Source organism: Schistocerca nitens, chromosome 8, assembly GCF_023898315.1.
Source record: "Schistocerca nitens isolate TAMUIC-IGC-003100 chromosome 8, iqSchNite1.1, whole genome shotgun sequence".
NCBI classification, from domain to species: domain Eukaryota; kingdom Metazoa; phylum Arthropoda; class Insecta; order Orthoptera; family Acrididae; genus Schistocerca; species Schistocerca nitens.
The window spans coordinates 410099743-410124638 of NC_064621.1; the positions used below are offsets into that span (position 1 = coordinate 410099743).

Here is a 24896-nt window from a genome sequence, read left to right on the forward strand (position 1 = left end):
GTGAATAGTGGTTTATAACGAATTTCTTGTTGCGCCTGTGTTTTTTCCATATCTTGGACGTCACAGCTACGGTATGAACCCATGTATACATTCATATGCACAATCTTCCGTTATTTATATACAATTTATTTTGGTGGTATATTATTTGTACCACCGTGCATGTAGCAGTATTCTATTGCATTTCGTTTCCTAGTATAAAATTCGAAATCCTCCGCTACAAAGTTTAGTTTTTAATTGTGTTGTGACTTATTTTAGCTCTTTCTCCATTTTGTTTTGCTTACGTATTCTTTACTTGGATTCAGGCTGTTGTTTGAAAATGAAAATGTCAAGAAGAGGCTTACGAGATGAAGAAATCGAACGATTATTGTGTGAAATTCCATCAGACGAGGATTCCACTGTTGACACCACAGATGACGAATCTGATTATGAAGCAAGCATTGTTGCGGAGGCTATTGTGTCGTCTGAAGGCGAAGTTTCAGAGAGCGAGGAAGAAAGTGAGTCCACTCCGCCAAAACGCGCTGCTGACACAGCGCCAACTTGGGGACAACAATTCAATGCTACCTCAGGAATGCAGTTCGACAGTGAATCAGGACCAAGTGCTTTTATTAGGGACATTGATGATCCAGAACCTATCGATATATTCGAAAAAATATTTCCAAAAGAGCTAGTTGAGCTAATCGTTTTCCAAACAAATTTATATGCGACGCAATCTGGCAAGTCTTTCACTCCAACAACTGACAATGAAATACGAACTTTCCTGGGAATCAACATTTTGATGGGTATAAAGCGTATGCCAGCATACAGAGACTACTGGTCTAGTGCCCCAGAACTTCATGATCGTTATATTGCATCTCTGATGGCAGTAAATCGGTTTGGATGGTTACTGAGGAACATTCATCTGAATGATAACACATTGCATCCAGAAAAAGGACACCCAGGTTATGACAAACTGTACAAGCTGCGACCAGTGATCAAGATACTATCTGAATCTTTTTCCAAGTGTTACCAACCCAGCAAACACCTAGCAATTGATGAGTCAATGATCAAATTCAAAGGCCGCAACAGTATGAAACAATACATGAGAGATAAACCCATAAAGCGTGGTTACAAAGTGTGGATGCTGTGTGACAAGACCTCTTACAACTTGAAATTTGATATTTACACCGGAAAAGTAGGTGACACAGTGCAAACAGGCCTTGGGGAGCATGTAGTGCTGAGTTTGTCCTCTGAACTCGTAAATAAAGGCCATTATCTTTATTTCGACAACTATTTCAATAGCTATAACTTGTTGGCTGGTTTACAGCAGAGAAACATATATGCCTGTGGGACAGTTCAACCAACAAGGAAACATTTACCCAAATTAAAAACAGACAAAGAATTAAGCAGAGGTGAATTTGACTGGAGGGTCAGCAACTGTGGCATCCTCTACTTGAAGTGGAAAGATAAGAGAGCTGTTCATCTCCTTTCAAATTTTCACAGTCCTGAAGTTACTACAGTGACTCGCCGTGAAAGAGATGGTTCACGCATAGAGCTACCTTGTCCTCAAGCAGTGATGGATTACAATGCACACATGAACAATGTCGACAAGTTCGACCAACTGAAAAAATCATATGAAATAAGCCGGAGAAGTAAAAAGTGGTGGCACCGAATATTCTTTCACCTGCTTGATGTCAGTATCGTCAACAGCTATATAATTTGGAAGGAACTAGGCGATAGAGAAAAAATGACTGCCAAAGTCTTCAGGATGAGTATCCTGCAAAGCTTAGTAACCCAGAAAACACCATTGAGGCCATCTAGACTTCATGAGAGTCAAGTCCACGTAAAGAAAAACAAGCCATATGTTTCCTCACGCCAGCGTCTCGACAATTCATCCCACCAGCCAGAGCGTACTACCGCCAGACGTTGTGCGAAATGCAGTACAAAAAAGAAGCAAGTGCGCACTTTCTGGATGTGCGCTGAATGCAAAGTGCCTTTGTGCCTTAGCAAAACAAAAAGGTGCTTTCAAGATTTTCACAAAAAGGAATAAGAAACATATTTTATTTGTAAGGTTTGTAATTTGATTTTGTATTGTAAATGACCAATTGCCAGAAATAAAATTATTTTACATTAATTATACTAATTATTACTGCTTAGAGTAGAATTTAAAGGTGAGTTACAAGCACAAACCAAGATATCTCAAAAACTTTAGGTACGGCCCTAAGTGGCATGGTGGTATATTATATATACCACCATCTAAAACCAAAATCAATACAATAAAAAATTTTAATTCATGTTTTCCTTTATTAGCAACCCCACCAGACATAGAAAATGCATGTTTTATTAAAAAATTAATTAAACATAAAATCTGTGCATCAAAGAGTTAAAGTAATAATAGTGAATTTGGGTTTGTATACAAAATTCAGTTCAACTTCTGACACGCCGGAATACTGTATCTTTATTAGAGAAATGAGTAGAGGTTTCCCATTATTTTTTTACTAGGATATGTGAAACTGTGTTACTGTCTGGAGCTGTGTATTTTCTCAATAAACAATCGTAGATAAATATTTTTATAGAGTTATCCCTAGTCTACAGCGGAATTTGAGACACCTTACAGAAATATATACTTGATCCGCTTATGGTTCTTAGGATGATCTACTCTACTAATTAAATATGTTTCAAAAATAGTTCTCTATATTCATGGATAAGCATGACGCAAATAACATAGAAAATCGTAGCAACAAACCGAACTGATCCAATTTTACAAACCGTTCATTTTACGCGTCCTGTGAGTGCTGTTGTACATCTAATGTCAAAAGTATTTCATATTACATATCTAGCTGATTCAATAGAATATATACTACATTCAAATGTTTACTTATAATTATACTCTATTTTTATAGAACAAGATTATTACTTCACTTCAGAGGAAGTGGAGGATGGTGATGGAGAAAGGACTTTCTACTGAATTCTTCTATGGACATTGCATAAAAAACTTATCAGCTCGAAAAAGATCAGTGATATGACAGATAGCTACCTAGTTTTACATGAACAGGTACTCCCCCATGCAGTGTTCAGCTTAAACAAGATTAGTGATAGGAGCGAAAATTTTCTGGGTTCACTCTGACCAAGTACTCCCCTATGATCTGTTCACTGACTGCACAAAGAATGTTTCTAGACGTGTGCAACATACTTGTGCAAATTTTGGTAAATTTTTCCCAATCAATAACAGTACATAAATGAGTAAGAATTCTGCATCTGTCTGAACTGTACTGTAAACAATACGAGCAAGGCTTTTAACAGCTTAATTAATTTGCACGTTACTACAATAGTTTATAACAAAAGTTTCTTGCCTCCTTCCATAACTGGTATTTTTGTGACCAGCATTAATGTCATCTTTTTTATACGCCCAAATTAATTTGTTACATTTCTTCCTGTTTATAACACGGATTGTTTACCATTTTTGCTCTTCCCTGAATAACTGGAATTTCTGTAGTCAGGATAAATAACTATCACCTTTTTTCAACCCAGACTTTTTCTCCAATATTCTCTGGCGTCTTATAACACGTTTGTAATCCAATCACTTTCACTACATAGTTCGATTTTCTAATTTTCTGCTAACATTCTGCGCCGTACTCCCGATGTTCATTGACAACAATTTCTTTCTCAAGTTAACGTATATGCTGTGAGTAAACGCCTTTCGGCGAGATTTGTTCCCTTCGTTTACCTCTAATATCCTGTTTACTTCATTTCCCATGCTTTAGTTTACCTCCCACACAACATATTTCCTTCACTTCGGTACGAATGGTCGCAATTTTCTTGTTAAGTAAGTCCATCTCTCAATTCTGTTGAAGTTTGATTACCCTGGATGTACAGGTTTTAGCGGTATAACACTATCAATACCAGCTGCGAGTTGCGGGTGGCGGGGTGAGTGGAAGGGTGAAAGGGTACTCAATGCCTGCATAGTGAAAATACTGTGTTATTGTGTGTGTGTGTGTGTGTGTGTGTGTGTGTGTGTGTGTGTGTGAAATCATAAAGGACTAAACTGCGGAGGTAATCAGTCCCTCGACTTACACACTACTTAAACTAACTTATACTAAGAACAACAGACACACCCACGCCCGAGGGAGGACTCAAACCTCCTGCGGGAGGAGCCGCGCAATCCGTGACTTGTCGCCTGTAACAACGCGGCCACTCCACGTTGCTGAAAATACAGTTATTAGGCCTGTTCTTACAATTTAAAATTTGGAAACATAATAGTTATTGTTTTTAATGATGTCTCCTATCACATCTCAGAACAGTCTTAAATTTTCTATAAAACACCCAAAATTTTAATTTTAGTGGACGATCTCACTTTTCACAACAAATATCATATTAACATTTTTAGTACGGGACCTCTCTTACAAATCTGTATATATACAGAAAGTGTGCTGTGAATAAACGTCAACGAAAATTAACGAAATTGGATAAATGTATTTCTAATGGTGGCCAAAAAGTACTCCTCTTAGGGCACACGTTAGGGATTCATACAAATATGTACCCAATTCAGTAAATTGCTTTTCCTCTGAGTAGAAAAGTCTTCGTACAGAAAAGTCACATAATTTACTACCCGATATTGTCGGCAGAGTCGTAACTGCACCACTAAATAGACTACGCCTGTCCATACTGACCAACTTTCTGCGACCACGTGTACACACTTTAATACCTCACCTGCTGTCCAGAGGCAAATAAGCATTAATGGCTTGCTCTTGCCACATTTACATGGACGTAATATCAAATCGAAAAATATATCACTCCTAACAGATATTATTATGCGCCTGCAAAAGGAGTAAATACTGATGTAATGTTGCTCAGTACACTGTCCTCAGTCTTCCTTGAAACCCTGTATATTGGTTGTTCAGTAGACTGTTTATGCCGTTAAGCATGTCGTGTAAGTCTTCCTGTGGCTCCAATGGAAAGCACTGTCTTTAACAAAACTTGTTATCGATATCCTTTCCCCTTGAGCTCTAATATTACTTATGAGCCTTTCTTTGATTTCAGTCATTGTTTCTGCTGTTGACGTGTTCAGTTATAAATGAGGCAGAATCCCAACCTTATGCTATTTTCTGTTCGAATACTCCCTTGGTTTTGCAACCCTACTGTTATCTCTTAATTGATGTAAATGTTGTAAATTCCCTTTCTCTCCCTTTTGGCATATACCCATATGTCCTAGAGATTAAAAACATGTCGTCCACTAACAATATAAACGCCTTGACAAATCCTATGAAAACATCGTGATGGATTCTCTATTGTCTAGAGTAACACCAGAACTACCTATCTGGCACTGTTACCTCCCGCACTACAAATTGATCGTCAGCTAATAGACAGACAGATTCCTTTCCAATCTTATGCATACTATTCTGGTCACCTGGATGCATTAACTGTCAAGCTGATTATGAGATACTTCTGATATTTACTTTATCATGTTGTCCTTAGGATTGTGTGGACAATTGTGTTCGAAAACCTGTAAGACTTTCCAACAGTGTCATAGAACCTACTGAATAATGTGAATAATCGTTTTGTTTCCTTTTCTCTATGCGAATTGATTAATTCCACAGTAATTTTATTTACCCCCTTATTCTTGTTTGATCTCAGGTCTTCCGCCAGTCTGTCAAAATGAGTCAGATACTGTATTCTCTATGTCCTTACATGTGATCGGTTCACCCTCGATGTTATCAGGCAATTTCTTTCTTTCTAAAGGCCCTTGAAACAATGTTCCCAGCTATCCACGCCCTCCTATTCGATTAACACTATAAATTTCTTCCTCTCTCGATGTTGGTGCCATTCTTTTATATTCTTCGAAAGTGAGTGATTTTTCTAAATGCTGAATCTAATGTCCTACGAACATTTTCTTTCCATTAGATTTTTTCTCTGTCGATTTCCCTTTATCTTCCTTGCTCTTCCCATTGATTTTGTTCCTATTTCACTCAATTCCTTTCTTCTCCTGAATAGTTTTGTATTTCCTTTCTTCTACCTATTGATGATGACAATTTCTTTGCGTTTACTAATCTTTTACGTATGTTACCGGTCCAGCTGAAATGATTACCTTTCCAATATAAGTCCATTCACCTTCAAATGAGAAACCTACAATGGTGTTCAGTATCACAAACTAATATTTAAATATCCTGAGGTCTTGCATGGTGATTCTTGCTGGCAAATTCCTTAATCGTGATCACCTTATCTTTACATAAGTGTGACCTCAGTCTTTAACTGCTGCTTATTATATGAATAAAGATGTTGAGTCTGTACCCAACATGACGTAATACAGCCCGTTCTCCAACTATTGTTGGAAGATATTCTGTCGTTGGTAAAAATGGAGTATATCTGTAGGACAGCACACTCATACAAAGAGGACACCATAAAATATCGCTCTGTCCACTTGGTTATTTACTTTTTGCGAGTGCGTACTGAAAAGTAATATGTCCGAATATTTCATTTTGTTCTCCATAGAGGTTACGTACTGTGTGACATACCGGCTTAGCACCCGCTGCTTCGCTAGCGTAGGCTGTATGGCCTGTAGAGATATTTTTATTTAAACGAATTTTTATGTATTTCATAAATTGCAACTACTTCTAACCTCTTCACGCTAATTAAGGCCGTATAAGCATGGCCATTTCCGAATGTACTTCCGACCAAAATGCGATTCAGGGAGCTGTAGTCCGATGTTTTTTTTTCGAATCATGCCTTTTGCGTTCTTGTAGAGATATTTCTACAGCAACTTTCATCCCTTAACAATTATTATTTTACATCCAACCGAGAAGTGAAATATAAAATTTCATAAATTTAGCTTAAATTTTTTTAAGGGGACCTGGACGTGACGGGCTGCATTTTTATATCTCACTCTCGGTGCACATTTCTCTCGACCAACAATGCGGAGGAAGCTGTGATCTTTTACTAACAATGAATGACATTGACTCAAGCTATAAAAGAAATTTATTGAAATATCTGTTATAGATTAAGAATTACAGTATTAGATGCTTTTATAATAAACGTTCCCACTCTGGTACGATTTTCTGGTCAATCATCAGTCTAATAGCATTCAAACTGTGGCAGGCTGCTGTCAACGTTCATAGGAACACATTATGCCTCTCGGTTTGTACTCTGGAGCGTATCTGGGGAAAGAGTAAAATTCTTATTATACCATATTACTATTTTGTCGAAAAAGCACGGCTAAAATTATACACAGAATGACAAACATAAATCATTTATGCGATGTGTTAGGCATAATACAAAGATAACCCTCTCATTCTTCACCTGAGGGAAATTTGGTGAACATGGATAAACCCATTGTGAATTTATATATACCTAAAGGTCTGAAAATGCAGTTTCGAGAAAATGAGAAAAAAAATTTCACAGTGTTTTTTACTCACCGTATGCCTCTTTCAGAACATTCCAGCTGCTTCTTTATCCTCTGTAGACTTCTTCAGGAGCTTTTTCTTACTCATTACTCTTTAGTGGTGGATTCCACAGCCCTTTCATCTTCAACTAGTCGCTGACGATCTATGGCAGTCAGAGCAGCTATCATATTATTTCCTGGCTGGATGTCTAATTTGTCCATTACTTTTGTCCTGCTAATTACACCATCATTGAAACAGATGAAAGCATCCATCACACCCATTTTGATTACTGTCCATCCAACAAACACTATTCTTGGTATTTGTTGCCACATGTAGCTGTTTAAACTCTCATTAGGGTTTTGTGTACGGCCATGTAGACATTTGCTAAGTAATTTTTAATCTGCAAGGTCCCTGTATATTGGCTTTACTGTTTCCATGACTGTGGCAGGCATGGAATGTTTATGGTGATATTCCTTGCCTGAAGCCAGAGTGCAGACACTTTTTCAACGAGCGTTTAAAACTATAATAACAATTTAAAAGTTATTAAACCATACATTTTTGGAAATGGGAGAAATATCTCTTTCAGATGGCGGCAAATTTTTTTTCTATTTTTATGTCATTTTCACGTCCAGGTCCTCTTAATGTAAGGAAATATTTTCTTAAAAATTTTCATTTCCTAATGCACTCCCCTTGGGGTGGAATTTCCAGAAACACTGAAACACGATCTTTCTTATTTAAACCGGCAAATCAAATACGAGTTGTCACAGATATAGCCTTCATATTCTCTACTAGCTTTTTAGTAATTACTTATTTCCAAAAAACAGTTTAATCGTAGAATTTCGAAAAATGCCGAAACATACATCTTTTATTTTCTGACTGAAGAACTAGCTTCAAAATTCCCTTAAAAGCGACACACTTTCAAAAACCCTTTCATCCCCTATTTCACCCCCTTAGGAGAGGAATTTCTGATAATCCCTTCTTCAACGATGCCTGCAGTATAAGATCCACACCTTCTCCAAGTTTCAATTTTCTGTCCTTAGTGGTTTGGGCTGGTCGATGATATGAGTCAGTCTGTCAGTCAATCAGGCCGTTGCCTCTAACATAAAGAGACATATGACTCAGTTGACAATCTCGCTTCATTGACGCACGTTGCACCCGTCTGTTGTTAGAGAGCTCCTAATTGTAATGTTTAACACGGCAATGTGTAATGTAACTGCTATATCCTAGCCAGTAATGCCAATCGAGCCCGCTGCCAAAAGGTTGGCAGCATCAAAGTCCGGACGCCGTCCGCATAAGCAGCGCCAGCGATACAGGAAATCGCCGCAAGTCTGCGCGCGCCACCGCTGGCTTCTGGCTTCTTAAGCGCTGGAGTCGCGAGCGCTAGGGCAGTTCTGGATTCGCCGCTCAGTTGTAGACTCGCCACCGAATTGTGTACCTGCTAGTCAGTTGTGTGTTCATCGCAGCAGAGTTGTTGTTTGTCGTCAGCCGACGCTGACCTAGCCGCTCCGACTCGAACTAGACAGTTTTCTGTAGACCATGTTCACCACTGTGTTCTGTATCGTCGTTAATAAAGATAAGTACCGACTTTCATTTAATCCGAGTGTTTGGGTTTTCATCTTTGTGTTCACAGTTCCAGCGGACCGGTCGGCCCGCTATTAAAAGTGTGGCGGTGACTTCGTAGGCCGTTTCTACAGCGAAGTGTTGTCGCTACGAAGGCCGCCACAAGACTGGCGACGAAGACTTCCGAACTCGTGTGCAGGGCTGGTTCAACTTGTTTCTTGAGATAGAATTTTGGGGGCTGGTTTAATTTGTGTTCACTATGTCTGCCGAATTACAACAGTTGATCTTGTTACAGAGTCAGCAAATACAAAGTCTGGTGGAAGCAATCGCCAAACAAGCGGCTAATCCACCACCACAAAAGGAACAAGCACAGGCAGCACCGCCTTTTCGTGCTTTTGAGGCATCACGAGAAGAATGGCAAGAATATTTCGCGCAGTTGCAGGCGCACATGTCAGTCTACAAAATCACAGGTAATGAGCGGCAGCTTTATTTAATTTCCACTGCAGGCGTGGAAGTCTATAGACTACTTTGTAAGTTGTTCCCGGAATCCAAGCCAGAAGCTTTAGACTATGACGTTGTTGTTACCAAGCTTGCTGAGTATTTCGAGTCGCGAGTTCATGTGGCAGCGGCCAGATTCAAGTTCTTCAGATTAAAGAAACTGCCACATCAATCTAATAAACAGTGGTTAACAGATTTACGGGGCCTCACCCGTCAGTGCCGATTTAATTGTGTGTGTGGAGCTTCCTATAGTGATGTCATGTTACGCGACGCTATTACTCAAAACATTGCAGATTCTCGTATTCGTGCTGCTATCTTAAAGTTGCCTGACCCGTCATTAGAGACTGTGATGAACATTATTGAAGCCCAAGATACTTTTGACTATGCTGAGTGTGAGTTAGGTCAGCCATGTATTTCTCAAATTGCCTGTGCTAAGCAAGTTATGTCACGCCCGCGGCCCCACCGGCAGAGTCAGACTGTAAACACTAGCCGGCCGCGTCATGTTAAACACATTCGTCAGCCGCGTGTGCAAAATGATAGAGTTAAGTCTTGCCCTAAGTGTGTTCTTGCTCATCCTCGTGAACGTTGCCCGTTAAGAAACGCGGTTTGTCACTTTTGTCAAAGGAAAGGACACATCCAGACTGTTTGTTTGCGTAAACGCAAGAACAATTCTAGTGCTGCCCAGCCCATGGATATTCATGTTCTTCAAAGCCAGCCCGCCCAGAAGGTCGCGTTTAAAGACTCTTCCACGGTTCGTGTGGGTAATAAACTTGTTCACAATAAGCCACCCACCCAGCCCTCTGCTATGCGACCCAAGCGTAATGCAAACGCTGTAAAAAGTGATGTACAGACTGCAAGTGAAGCGGGAGTTGTTGTTCCACCCGCCCAACCCACGAGTTGTCGTAAGCAGCGAACACGCGCTAAACGCGCTGATTTTGTGTCTTCCGCCTCCGCTGCACCGATCCAGAGACAGTGTAATAAACTATTTGTGAAGCTACGCATCCAGGATAAGACCTTCAATTTTCAATTAGACACTGGTGCTTCTGTGACTCTCATAAATAGTGCTACGTATGCGGCTATCGGCCGCCCTAAACTTTCAGCGGCAAAACATTCTTTGGCTACTTATAGTGGAGAACAAATTCCTGTGTTAGGTGTATGTAGCGTGCCAGCCACATTCCGTGGCAATACAAAAACAGTTTCATGCAACTGCAGCGAACGAAGACATCCTGGTCGCAGCCGTCTCTGCACTGTCTGCGGCAATCGACAAGGTTGCAAACCTTGCCGAGACGCTGCAGCGAGTTGCAGAGACATTGATGACGGCCACACTAGCGGCCGCCAAGCAGCAGCCGCAGTGAGGCGCTCCCTGCGCCGTCCGCGCCGGGAGGACTGCAGTCGGCCCGCCACGGGCCAGCACCGTTGTCCGCACATGCGGGCACACAGAAGACAACCAAACCTGAATAGGGCCAAAGAGAAGACATCAACAAAAAGAGAAGAACCAAGAAAACTAATCGTCAAAGAGATGCTCTGGAGGCAATGCAGGGAAAGCCTGCAAATACTCCGACCAACCAGGGTGAAGACCGCACACCCTGAAGAAGATGCTCTAGCGTAGCGCGGTAACAGTGCTCCGCGCTACAGACAGTGTAAACATTTTCGGATTAGACTGTTTTGACTTGTTTGGCCTGTCTATCCAAGACAATGTGTTGCAACTTAATTCTGTTGTTGTTCCTCAAGACAGCATAACCGATTTGTGTAAACGATACAGTGACATATTTAAAGACGAACTCGGTTGTGCTGCGAACTTTGCCGCTCATATTACGTTAAAAGATAATGCTCAGCCTCGATATTTTCGTGCTCGTCCAGTGCCTCACGCCCTCCGGGCACCTGTAGAAGATGAACTTCGTCGTTGGCAAAACAACGGTGTTATTCAACCCGTTTCAGCGAGCCAGTGGGCTTCTCCCTTAGTTATTCTAAAGAAACCGTCTGGCAAGTTACGTTTGTGTGCTGATTTTAAGTCGACAGTTAATCCTCAGACTGTCATTGATTCTTTTCCTTTACCTAGACCGGACGAGCTGATGGATAAGTTAGGGGAAGCTCGTTTCTTTTCCAAAATTGATCTCCGTGAAGCATATTTGCAATTGTCCCTCGAAGAGCAATCACAACAGTATTTTGTCATAAACACGTCGTTGGGGTTGTTCCGTTTTCTGCGTTTGCCTTTTGGTTGTGCGTCAGCTCCAGCTGTTTTTCAGCGTTTTTTGTCCCAACTTTTGGCTAATGTGCCATCGTGTTGCAACTATTTAGACGATATTGTTGTGTCCGGTCGGACGCCTGCTGAACATTTCCGTAATTTGGAGTGTTTGTTTACAGTGTTGTCTCAGGCAGGCCTACGTTGCAACATCGATAAATGTTCATTTTTCCTTACGGAGATGGAGTATCTGGGACATGTTATTAATGCTCAAGGCATTCATCCCTCCCAGTCACATTTAGCAGCTATTCGTGATTTGCCCGCCCCTCTCAATCTGCATGAATTGCAAGCAGTTCTTGGCAAATTGACATATTATATTAGGTTTATACCTAATGCATCACAGATTGCTGCACCGTTGCATCGTCTCCGCCGTAAGAATGTTCCGTTTGTGTGGTCAGCTGATTGCCAATCAGCCTTTCAGCAGCTCAAAGAGGCTTTATTGAATGATCGTTGTCTGGTCCATTACGACCCTAACAAGCCTCTGGTGTTAACTTGTGATGCTTCTTCTTTCGGTCTCTGTGCTGTGTTGTCTCACCGAGTCGGTAACACCGAACGTCCTATTGCGTTTGCATCTAAATTGTTAAACAAAGCTCAGTGTAATTATAGCCAATTGGACAAGGAAGCGTTGGCTATTGTGTTCGGTGTCACAAAATTCCATCACTACCTCTATGGTAGACCATTCTATTTAGTAACAGATCACAAGCCCCTGACGTCACTGTTTCATCCGTCTAAACCAGTTCCTCAGCGGACAGCTCAGAGACTACAACGTTGGGCTCTTTTGTTATCACAATACCAGTATGAGATACTGTATCGCCCTACAGCTCAGCATGCAAACGCTGACGCGCTTTCTAGATTGCCAATTGCTGCGGATGATGTCTTCGATTCCTCTGATGACTCTTGCCATCAGATTGACGCCGATGAGCATCAATCCCTCCGGGATTTTCCGATTGATTATCGTCAGGTGGCACGTGAGACAGCTACGGATCCTCATCTGAGTTTATTGTTACGTTTTGTTCAACGTGGTTGGCCGTCCAAGGCAAAGGACATATCGGATCCTGTGGTTCGTCGCTATTATCCGCAACGTCATCTGTTGTCTGTTTCGCACGGAGTTTTGCTGTTACGCACCGAGAATGACCAGCTTCGTGTAGTGGTTCCCCAAGTGCTCCAATCCAAGGTCCTCGACTTGTTGCATCAAGGTCATTGGGGAGTGGTCCGCACCAAGCAGCTTGCCCGCCGTCATTGTACATGGATCGGTATTGATAAGCAGATTACGCAGATGTCTACAGATTGTTCGACGTGTGCCGAACACCAAGCTGCTCCGCCTCAACGCTATTTTGAGTGGGCACGCCCTGCCGGTCCCTGGCAGCGAGTACATATTGATTTCGCTGGTCCATATTGGAATTCTCGTTGGCTCATCGTGATAGATGCATTTAGTAATTTTCCGTTTGTTGTGCCCATGCAGTCTACAACGTCTGCACAAACTATACAGGCGTTGACTTCAATTGTTTGTATTGAGGGTCTTCCAGAAGTTTTAGTGTCTGACAATGGTCCACAATTTACCTCTGCTGAATTTGAAAGTTTTTGTTCTGCCAATGGCATTCGCCATGTTCTTACTCTGCCGTTCCACCCTCAATCGAATGGTGCAGCGGAACGTTTTGTACGCACATTCAAGGATCATATGGACCGCCTTCGTGCTACGCACTCTCGTCAGCAGGCCCTCATCACGTTCCTGTCGTCGTACCGGACCACGCCACGCGACGACCCTTCGCCTGCGGAGCTTCTCCACGGCCGTCGTCATCGCACCCTACTACGGTTGTTGCACCCCCCGGATCGACCCGCCGCTTCTGAGCATCGCACGCGTTTTCAGCGCAACGACGCCGTTTTTTTTCAGAGTTTATCACGGTCGCCGTCGTTGGGAACGTGGTATCGTGATAAGTGTCCAGGGTCGCGGTTTTTATACTGTTCAAGGTGCTACTGGGGTGCACAGGAGGCATCAGAACCAGTTGCGCCGCGCTGGCCGCCCGGATTCTGCCGCTCGTTCTTTGTCCACAGATTTGGTCCGCGGCGGGTTCCAGCCGCGCATTCCGACTTCGCTGCCGCCCCCAGGGCAGCAGCAGCAGCCGTCGCCGCTACCACGCCGACAGCCCGTCCCGTTGATGCCTCCCGCGCAGCTTCATCCGGGAGCGCCCCAGGTGGTCGCTCCGGCGCCTGCGGGCCCTCTTCAGTCGCCACCGCCTTCGGAGCTGATGGACGTCGACCCCTCAGCCGGGCCGCCTTCCCAAGCGGTGGCTGTGCAGCCTGTCCTGCAGCCGCTTTCCTTGGGCACCCCCAAGGAGTCTGACACCGCAGCGCCTTGTCCGGCGCCCACTCAGCAGCCGTCGACGCAGCGTCAGGAGACGCTGCCTCTCTTCGTGGGTCCCGACGCCCCGTCGCGTCCAGTACCAGAAGCTGCGCCCGTGATCACAGGCGTGCACCCTGACCTCGGTTTTCAGTCGGTGTTTCCCGAGGCCCCGCGCAGCCAATGCTGGGGTGCGGACCGGGGACTGCCACCGACAACAGTCTCCGCCCCGGTCTCTTCTGCTACGTCTGCGGCCAGACCCCTCCCCCGCCGTCGACGCTTGCCACGTCATTATTCAACGACGGTGCGACGATTTGGGGGGGAGGAGTGTTATATCCTAGCCAGTAATGCCAACCGAGCCCGCTGCCAAAAGGTTGGCAGCATCAAAGTCCGGACGCCGTCCGCATAAGCAGCGCCAGCGATACAGGAAATCGCCGCAAGTCTGCGCACGCCACCGCTGGCTTCTGGCTTCTTAAGCGCTGGAGTCGCGAGCGCTAGGGCAGTTCTGGATTCGCCGCTCAGTTGTAGACTCGCCACCGAATTGTGTACCTGCTAGTCAGTTGTGTGTTCATCGCAGCAGAGTTGTTGTTTGTCGTCAGCCGACGCTGACCTAGCCGCTCCGACTCGAACTAGACAGTTTTCTGTAGACCATGTTCACCACTGTGTTCTGTATCGTCGTTAATAAAGATAAGTACCGACTTTCATTTAATCCGAGTGTTTGGGTTTTCATCTTTGTGTTCACTGTTCCAGCGGACCGGTCGGCCCGCTATTAAAAGTGTGGCGGTGACTTCGTAGGCCGTTTCTACAGCGAAGTGTTGTCGCTACGAAGGCCGCCACAAAAGTAACTATGTCGAAGCCTGAGGAAGAGCGTGCTGTAATCGAGGTTTGAATTCGAAGAGCTCGTGCCTGCATGGAGCATCTCCTCTTTCACCATGACATTGGCAGACCACACACGAGCGCTGCGACATCTGCAACAATCCGACGCCTTGTGTTCCTGTCATCGATCATACACACGATTATCATTCTTTCCAGAATGTAAGGACCACCTTCGAGTACTTTACCTTCAGAGTGAGGTTGACGCTTCGTCAGTAATTTCAAACATTTGAAAGTGGTAGCATCAACTAACACGTCTCTCGTTGGGAAAATCTGTTCGTCGTCAGGGAGACTATGTTGAAAAATAAATACGCAGACATGAAAACTAAAGAAGTAAAATGTTAATAAACTTTGTTTTATTTAAAAAGCGCTAACAATTTTCACATAAACAGTCGGAGGGATTGCTTTTCAGCATGCCTTCGTGTAACACCATATTCCAATCGTACATCATTCCATCTTTACTGTGTTTGGCAAGCTGCACAGTGGGATTCGTTAGCAAAATCGCGTGAGAGACAAACTCTGCAGTCTCTTTCTGCAAACGTAAATCCCGTTCGATGAATGAATAATAGGTAAGCACACGTGTGTAATGCATTATGTCTTTGCAGCAGCAGAGGAATATGACAGTAGTGATCAATAATCAGTGTTTGCTCTCCTCCAACGCAATGAAAAGATGGTATAAGTTATGGGAACAGCTTGAGAAAACGTTGAATAATTGTATAATACCTTAATTTATAAGTGTACCTTTATTTTGGTTCAAGGAAAACAAGAATTTATTTTGGTCATCAATGAATCAGATAGTTGCATACTGAAAAAGAAGTGTACATGCGTTCTTATGCCCTGTCTTCTCAAGAACAATTTTTGCAGAGAATTATTCTATACTTCATTTTATAGATTAATGAAATCTTGTGTTTACCGCATAGTTTTTCTTTCAAAGTGAAACACAAAATTATCGTGTGCTTCAGCAACATTTGCATGCAAGAGTGGCGGACTGACCTGGTAACTGTGTTTACAGGGCAGCAATAGCGTGAATCCAGTTTCACGTCGCGACGCAGCGAGTTCATTTCACAGCAGCGTGCGCCTGACACTTTGTAACGCACGCAGACTGGTTTAATAACTGAGTCCACGTAATGCTGACAACATTTGTATTATGCATCATAATTTATCCTGAGACCTCGGACAATGGTTCTCTGTCAGTGTAATTTAACTCACAAACTACTTGCATTATTTTGCATTTCACTACTTTTCACACTGGGAGGAAAGAAAGTAAATGTAGAGAACAGCTTCCCCTTGGCTTCCAGTCATTAAGATTAATTGAGTCTAGTACTGAAACTCCAAGTATAACTAACTGGCCGGAGCAACAATTTTGGACTGGTGATAGAAAACATTGTCATTTAGGAGCTATATTGTTCATTCTTTCCCGAAGCGATGAATTCTGTTATGATTGCTTTAGACTGCTGTCAGTGTATTAAAATTTTAGAGGCGAAGTATTACTCATAAGCTTCAGACAAATTTTCCAAGAGGTTAGACACAGACAACTACGGGGTTACTTCATAAATGTAGTTACACATGTCGTCCGGTACTACGCCCATTGCATAAGAGAATAGAGAACATCCTCTGAGTTTCTTGCAAACAAAGCTATGATGCGTTATTGATAGGAGGTGCACCACAATGTGGAAGTGAAATGGCGCGGCACCGAGAAACGTACGGAAAAGTTGCAATATGCGACATCACGACTTCTTATGTAATTCTAAGTTGCACCCATATTGAACGTTACGTGCTGACGGAATATGGACCAAATGCAGTGCCTCTGTGTTAGGATGGTGCCAACAATTTTACCAAGATCGAAAAGACGTGGATGATGCAGATCCGAATAGAATCCCAACGATATCGAGGATAACGATGTCCCGGCACTGCTGTAACTAATTCGCAACAACTGAAGATATTAAGACGATGAGAATGTTCATACAGAGGTTCTAGAATGGCTTTGTGACCGATGAATGAATATCTATCCTCGGAAAATTGGACGATTGATAGAACGTTCCGACCGTGGTTCATAGGCACTTGCTGCCTATGCTGCAAAATATTGGCATTTATCTTTCCTACTACGTAGTATAGTGTAATAATCAATAAAGGTCCTTGGTCTAACATTTTATTGTGAAACTTACTTTTTGAAGTATCCTCTTATTAAAAAATACTGTAGCTAACACTATACAGCCGGCCGGTGTGGCCGAGCGGTTCTATACGCGGCCGCTACGGTCGCAGCTTCGAATCCTGCCTCGGGCATGGATGTGTGTGACGTCCTTAGGTTAGTTAGGTTTAAGTAGTTCTAAGTTCTAGGGGACTGATGACCTCAGATGTAAGTCCCATAGAGCTCAGAGCCACTTGAACCATTTTTTTAATACTAGACATAAACAGTACAGTATTGTTCACAAGCTTAAAAACCTAAACACTTAAACGTGTCTTCCTTCAACTTGCCTTTGCAGACACATCAGTCAAATTTACTGAGCAGTGAAACTTTGCTCCCTCTATCTCGTTTTCGAGTAACCAGTCTTCTCAATTGATGCGACCCGCTACGCATTCGTCTCCGGCGCCAACCTCTTTATTTCACAGTAGTACTTGCAACCTATGCCCCCAATTATTTGTTGGATGTATTCAAATCTCTGACTTCCTTTACAGTTACCTCTAGTACATGTATGTCAATTCCTTATGCCTTAACAAATGTCCTATCATCCTGTACCTTATTCTTCTCTGATTCTACAAAGAACCTCCTCATCCCTCATATATGAATCCATCTAATTTTAAACAGTCCTCTGTAACACCATATCTCAAACGTTCATGTCTCTTCTTTTCTGGTTTTCCCTCTGTCCATGCTGTGATTCAGAGGTACTTCTTCCACAAATGAAACCTTATGTTTGATACGAGTAGACTTCTCTTGGTCAGGAAAGAATTCTTTGCGTGCGCTAGTCTGGTTTTTACGTCATCCTTGCTACGTCCTCCTGAGACTGTTTCGCTTCCAAGGCAGCAGAATTCCTAAATTTCATCTGCCTCGTGACCCCCAAGTTTAATGTTAATTTTCTCGCTAGTCTCACTTCTACTGCATCTCACTACTTTTGTCTTTTTCTGGTGTACTCTCAATCCATATTCTGTGCTCATTAGACTGTATTCCCTTCAACAGATCTTGCAATTCTCCTTCACTTTCACTAAAGGTACAAATGTCATCAGCGAATCTTATCATTGATTTCCTTTCGCCTTGGATTTAAACTGATTGTTGAACCTTTCATTTATTTCCGTCCTGCCTTCTCCGATGTAGGTGCGAGAGACTGCATCGTTCTCTCATACCCCTTTGAATCCGAACGCTTCGTTCTTGGTCTTTCAGTCCCGTTGTTCCCTCTTGGTTCTTGCATATAATGAATATCATCCATCTTTTCCTGTAGCCCACTAGCACTATTTTCAGAATTTCGACCACATTGCTCCATTTCACATTGCCGAACACTTTATGTAGAGCGAAAAATCCTATGAGCTTACCTTCATTTTTCTTCATTCTTGCTTCCATCTTCAAGTGCACAGTCACAACTGCCTCTCTCGTGCCTTTACGTTTCCTAAAGCCAAACTGATCGTTATCTGACAGATCCTCAATTTTCTCTTCCATTCTTCTATATATTTTCTTATCAGCAGCTAGAGTGCATGATAATTTTCGCACTTATGTGCCTTGCTCTCTTCAGAATAATGAGGAGTGCATGTTTCCTAAAGTCTGATGGTACGAGGCCAGTCTTATAGATTTGATAAATCAACTTCTATCGTCTCTGCGTACCATTTCCCCTAATAATTTTAGAAATCCCGATGGAAAGTTATCTGTACCTTCCGCTTCATTTGATCTCAAGTCTTCCAGAGCGCTTTTATATTCTGACTAGTACTGGATCTCTTCTTCCTATCAACCAATATTTCTTCCTGTATCATCAGACAACTCCTTCCCCTATAATGTACTCATTTAGCTATCCTCTCTCTCCTCTGCGTTTAACAGTGGAATTCACACTGCACTCTTGATGTTAACACTTTTGCTTCTGTCACCGTAGGTTCTTTTGACTCGTATATAGGCTCTTCTATCGTTCGGAAAATCATTTCTTTCCCGATTTCTGCACATTTTTCGTGCCGCCATTTGTCCTTGGCTGCCCTGTACTTCTATTCACTTCATTACTAAGTGTTTTACATTGCTGTATTCCAGTATTCCTGTGAACATTTTTGTACTTCCTCATTTCGTCGATCAACTGGTTTCTTCGGAGTTACCTTCCTTGTACGAATGTCTGACTGTCCAGCATGTGTGATTACTCTTTTTAGATGTGTCTATTCCCCTTCAACTAAACTGCCTATTGTGGTATTTCTTATTGGGGTATTCACGTATTTAGCTAACTTCAAACGCATGTCATTATTACTGAGTACTTCAGTATCTTCTTTCCTTTTCGACAGATTCTTCAGGATGATTCTCTTCAACTTTAGTCTACTTTCAGTGAAACATATTGATAAATAAAACCTGTGTGGGTTAGCGGCTCCGAAACACCGAGGTATGTAGGTGAGCTTCGCGCATTTTATAATTTAGCAGTGGTACTGATGGAGTTAAGTCTGTGAATGGACTACTGTTCAATATCGGTTAGGGTATCTGCTTCAATTCCGAATCCAGAAGGCAATATTAGTAGATCAGGAAGCTTCATAAAAGCATTAATTCCATTGAATGCTAAAATATTCCTGTGGGAAAATATTCTACTCCTTGGCAACCCACTTCTTCTAGATCTCCTACTTTGCAGGCGTGACAATCCAATTAGGCATATAGGAGCGCTTGAATGATGTACGATTGACGATCTGATAGAACTGATGCTAAAACGATTGTTTGTTGGTATAGGTCAGCAATTCAAATGGCACAGCAGCTGTTAGAAGTGTTCGTAGAAGGCAGGATGCCATTTCTGGTCCGGGTATCAACTTGTTTTTGCCTGTAGAACAGTTTGTCAGTTGCTTAGGGGCAAACATTCATTGTGGCGTATAAATTCCACCTAAGAGGAACAACCACCTTTAATTTACTTTCTACCTATCGTCACAGTGAACATAAAATCTGATGTGACATATTTACTTCTACCATTTGCCTTATCTAAGAATTAGAACTACTTCTGTGAGCACGCTTCTCGGTATTTCTCTGCATTTACGGTAGCCTGCAGCCAATAGATGGCAATCTAAGTATGTTATGAACCCCATAAATCTTAAACATAAGACCGATGGGTACTACAACGTGGTTACGTACACCACATGAAAAATGTGGAGACAGTTATTAAACGTAGGAAAACAAATGAATAATCACCAAGGCAGCTGCCCCGGGAAATTATCAATTTATGGGACGTCTGAGATTCCCCATTGAGTTCGGGTTGTTTGTGGGAAGAGGCCAAACTGCGAGGTCATCGGTCTCATCGAAGGACGGGGAAGGAAGTCGGCCCTGCCATTTCAAAGGAACCAACCCAACATTTGCCTTGAGCGATTTAGGGAATTCACGGAAAACCTAAATCAGGATGGCCGGACGCGGCCCCATTGAGTGGTTCTGCACATCTGTCACGTTAACTTACTAGTTTTTAGGTTTACAGCTGAAGAGTATTTTCTGTTTACGTGATAATTCGACAGATTGATATCATCAGCTTAGTCGGAATTCGAAGGTGTTCCCTCGAAAGTTGACGAAGAGGACTGCGGAAATTCTAGACACATCTTCGCCAGTCATCGAGGCTCAGTTCGAACTGGGGCAATTCTACTCCAGTCAATGAGATTACAGGTTATAGATGTGTCTGGAGATTCCTTGGACAGCGGTGACTGTCTCCCGCCATAAAGTCCGACAACCAGGGAAGATTTGATTTCATGGCAGGACCCCTTTGATGGTCATACACGGCACACTTACAACACAATGGTAAGTCAACTATATTTTACGCCCCATCTTGTTGTCCTTCATGGCAAGTCATCTAGGGCTTAAATTTCAGCAAAATAATGCCCGCCTGCAAACGGGGAGAGCTTCTACCGTTTGTCTTGGTACTTGCTAGATCCTACCTTGACGTTGACCAGAAAGATCGCCTGATCTGTCACCAACTGAGAACGTTTGGAGCATTATGGGCAGGGCCACCAATCAGATCGGGACTTTGACGATACAACGCACGATTTAGATAGAATTAGGAACGATATCCCTCAATTAAACAGCAAAAACCTTATCAATGAATATCAATCAGAAAAACTGCTTGCATAGTGGTGAGAAGTGGACCTACGCAATGGTAAACTGCTTAATCGGTGAATCTCTTTTTTGTCTTAGAGTATATATTTCAGCACATATGAAGTTTTGTAACAAAAACGTTAAAACAGTATTGTACGCAGTTATATCACAAAGTAAATAAAAACAGTCAGTATAAACGTCCAGCTTTTCGGAGCATGTCAAGATATCGCTCGTTATTAGCTTTACGAAAATCTTCGTGTTAATATCGGTACTACTGCTTTTATGGTTAGGTCCTCATTAATAAGAGAGATAGTGATCCAGGCGGCTTTCTTCATTCATTACCGTATTGTTACTTGCATTTAGATGCTTCGAATATTGACATATAACCAGACCATGATGGTAAATTCCAGATAGCGTTAACCCTAACAGGGAATGGCATCACTAAAGTGTAGTGTGATACAGTATTTGACCACTATGAGGCAGTGTTGAACTATCAAGATTTCCGTGTTTTTTTTTTCTCAACGCTAGAGATTTATTGATTAATTCAATGAAACATTGACCTTAATATAGCCCTCCCGTGACTCGGGCACGGCAGCCAAATTGCTCCTAAGTGACGGAGCGTTGTCTCCATACGTAAGATACTGCGGTTCTTGGAACAATCTTCCAGAGCTGGTGAACGGCGTCGTTGGGCACCGTTTCCTTACCACACAGAATAAATTTGAAATGAATTAAGTAAGCCGATTGGTAATTAATGATTGGCTCTAATACTTGACTAACAGAATAAAGTAAAATATACTGAAGTCAAAACATAGAAGATCCTTTCTGTCATTCTTTGTCGTCTCCACAATGACGATTCTTACTAAGCTGACTCAATTCAGTCTACTGCGCCATACACACCTCTCACTTCTCGTGGGTGACGTCAGCGTGGTATCAGTTGTAGAACACCTGTAACTATCCAAAGTGGTCAGTATGTTGTTTTGAGGGGCAGGAAATATTTGGTCCTATAAGCTCAAGTTTACAGTGCGTATTCAGCTGTTTACTTCTCGGCCATCCCCCACAGTTTACGAGAAAACAATAGGTTGGTGCATAGTTTCGTAGTGTTTTCGTTTTGTATATTCGTATTCTGGTTGCCGATCATTTACCGTTTCTCATTTTTTATTGTAGGTCACTGTTGCTATTTGAGTTTGCATACTGTCATTTTGTCATTCCGAGATAAGGAATGGAGCTGTAGACGCTAGAAAATTGAGTGCTTAGTAGAGAATTTAGAACATTTCCGGCATATTCTTATGTTTCTGTTCAGTAGAGGGGCTGCATCAGCGGAGACATCCACAAACTTTTTCGCCTTGTATGGGAATAATGCCAGTGGACATAACACGGCGATAAATGGTTTCCTCATCTTAAGATGGATCCTTTTGACATTAGTGACGCTCCACATTCAGGAAGACATTCGCGGTATGATGAAGGTGGTTTAAATATATTAATTCACAATGATCAACCACAGTGTACGCGAGGAAAGTCAGATGTGATGAACTGTGGTCATTCCACCATCGTGCGAATTTCCATGAAGAAATCGGATGTAAAGGTACCGCACGCTCTAAGCCAAAATTAGAAAAATCAGCGGGTGGCCATATTTGCGTCTCTGTTTCTCGTCATCAGCTGGCTCGTGAACAACACCGACTATTACTATTCTGTATCGTCACTGTTGACGAGAAATAGTTTCTTTATTCTAGCGTAAAGAAAGGGAAGGAATACTTTAGCCTAAACAAAGCAGCAACTCCTTATACGAAGACCAGCGCTCATCCACAAAAGATAATGCTATGCATCTGGTGGAACAGCGTACTACGAACTGATTCCCCGAGGTGTTAACGGCACTGCTGACATCTATTGTTAACAACTGAGGCGTCTTGCAGACGCAGTCCAGGAAGAAAGGCCAAGACGACTGAGTGCAAGTGCTGTCACTCTACGATAACGCTGCTAACATTCTCCTAGACTGACAAAAAACGCTATACAGGAGTTGGGGCGAGAAGTCATCAAGCATCCACCTCATTCACATGATCTAGCACACTCAGATATTCAACTTTTCCACTCTAACGAATGACATTCAAGGAACTTCCCTTCCGGATGAAAATACGCTCCGAACGTGGTACGACAAGTTCTTCGCCTTAAAACCAAGTAATTTTTACATCCGGGGAGCTGAAAACTTACCCCAGCGTTCTCTGGGTGTTGTAAATAGTGAAGTAGAATATGTTATTGATGACTGAGGCCTCTGTTGCTTATATCTGTTGTATTCATTATTCATACGGAAAAACGTTACGAACTTATGAACAAACCCAACAGATACCAATAGGTGGGTACTATTAGACCTCCAAGGCAGTGCGAAAGTAGATCCCCGAGGCTACAGTGGGGCGTGTTGGTCAAATGTTACGGTAATGTGGTCGCTAGGCTGCAGGACGTAGTCGCGATCCTCTGAGGGAATGTGGGCAGTCGACGCTCGGCGCATGCGTAGCCTCTGCTGGCGCGTAAGTGCAGCCGTACGGTAATATCGCGGGCACAGTCGCGATAAATACGTAATTACGCGTTTAGCTGCGGCGCAGCGGGTAGCGGGGAAAAAGATTCTCTCTGTGTGTGGCTCTCTCTCTCTTCAGCCGCCCCCTCCCAAGTGTACGGCTGAATGGAAGGCCTTAGCTTGCCTCTGTGCGGAGCGGGCGCGCATAAAAGCAGAACAGCGCCACCACCGACTCCCTCCGTTAAAGGGACACCAACGTGGTTGTGCGAGCAGCTGCAGCAGGCGAACGAAACACAGTATACGAGGGCAGTCATAACGTTTTCATTTTATCACACAGAAATAAATAAGGTTGCGTAATTAATTCTTTGTTTGTTTGCAGGTACGTGGCTACAGTCGCGGTACAAATTCAGATCTCTGCGCCATAGTACCATAGAAGATCCCTAGAGGAACAGTAAAAAATGGTGCAGCCAGAAGGTCAGGTGCATTATCGGTCGGTGTGTCGTTTTCTGAATTTTAGACGGAACAATGCAGCAACGATCCACACTACCTCTGTGAATATTATGAGCAGCCATGCAAAACCGTATGAAACAGAGGTGGTGTTATGCAGACATAGCCACAGCGGTCAAACAGATCTCATTCACGAATAACGAAGTGACAGTCCACACTCTGAGAAGAGCCAGGAGTCGCAAGAGATGCAGACGGCCCTGGCGCTTGAAGACCACCGTATTACAGCCAAGAGGACAGTGCAAAATTTGAAAATCACTCATGGATCGGTTTTTAACATCTTGAACGACATTTTATACACGAGAATGGTCACAGCCCGCAGGGTTCAGTGATTGCTCCTACCCATTCGAAAGGCCCACCGAACAAAGGCAGCAGCGGATATTGGCTCTATGTTTTTTGAAAGAAATTTCCGCTATTTGACTGTTAATTGTTCATTTACTTTACACACTCATGATTTCGGCTCTGTAGCCATTCTCAACTGCATGCTCAGATACTAAAACATGCCTTACCTGTCTCTGACATGTCATAGTTGAGAAAACTTATTTCTGGTCTTATAGACCAATTGTCGTATTACAGAATACGAGTTCATATCGAAGATACATAATGTGGCTGGCATTGTGTACATAGAGAAACAATTAACTGGCAGTATGGGGTATTCAACAGCTAATACACTACTGGACATTAAAATTGCTACACCAAGTAGAAATGCAGATGATAAGCGGGTATTCAGTCGACAAACATATTATACTAGAACTGACATGTGACTACATTTTCAAGTTATTTGGGTGCATAGA

At 42.7% G+C, this 24896-nt stretch overlaps 1 protein-coding gene across 1 annotated transcript in view; it reads left to right on the top strand.

Annotated features, from left to right (window-relative positions):
• The first annotated feature begins 322 nt into the window (after positions 1-322).
• LOC126199590 (uncharacterized) overlaps positions 323-24896 on the top strand; it is a 191749-nt gene continuing 167175 nt past the window's right edge. The window contains exons 1-2 of the mRNA XM_049936516.1: positions 323-494; positions 13705-14181. Coding sequence (XP_049792473.1) covers positions 323-494; positions 13705-14181 — 649 coding nt within the window. The remainder of the gene's footprint in view (positions 495-13704; positions 14182-24896) is intronic.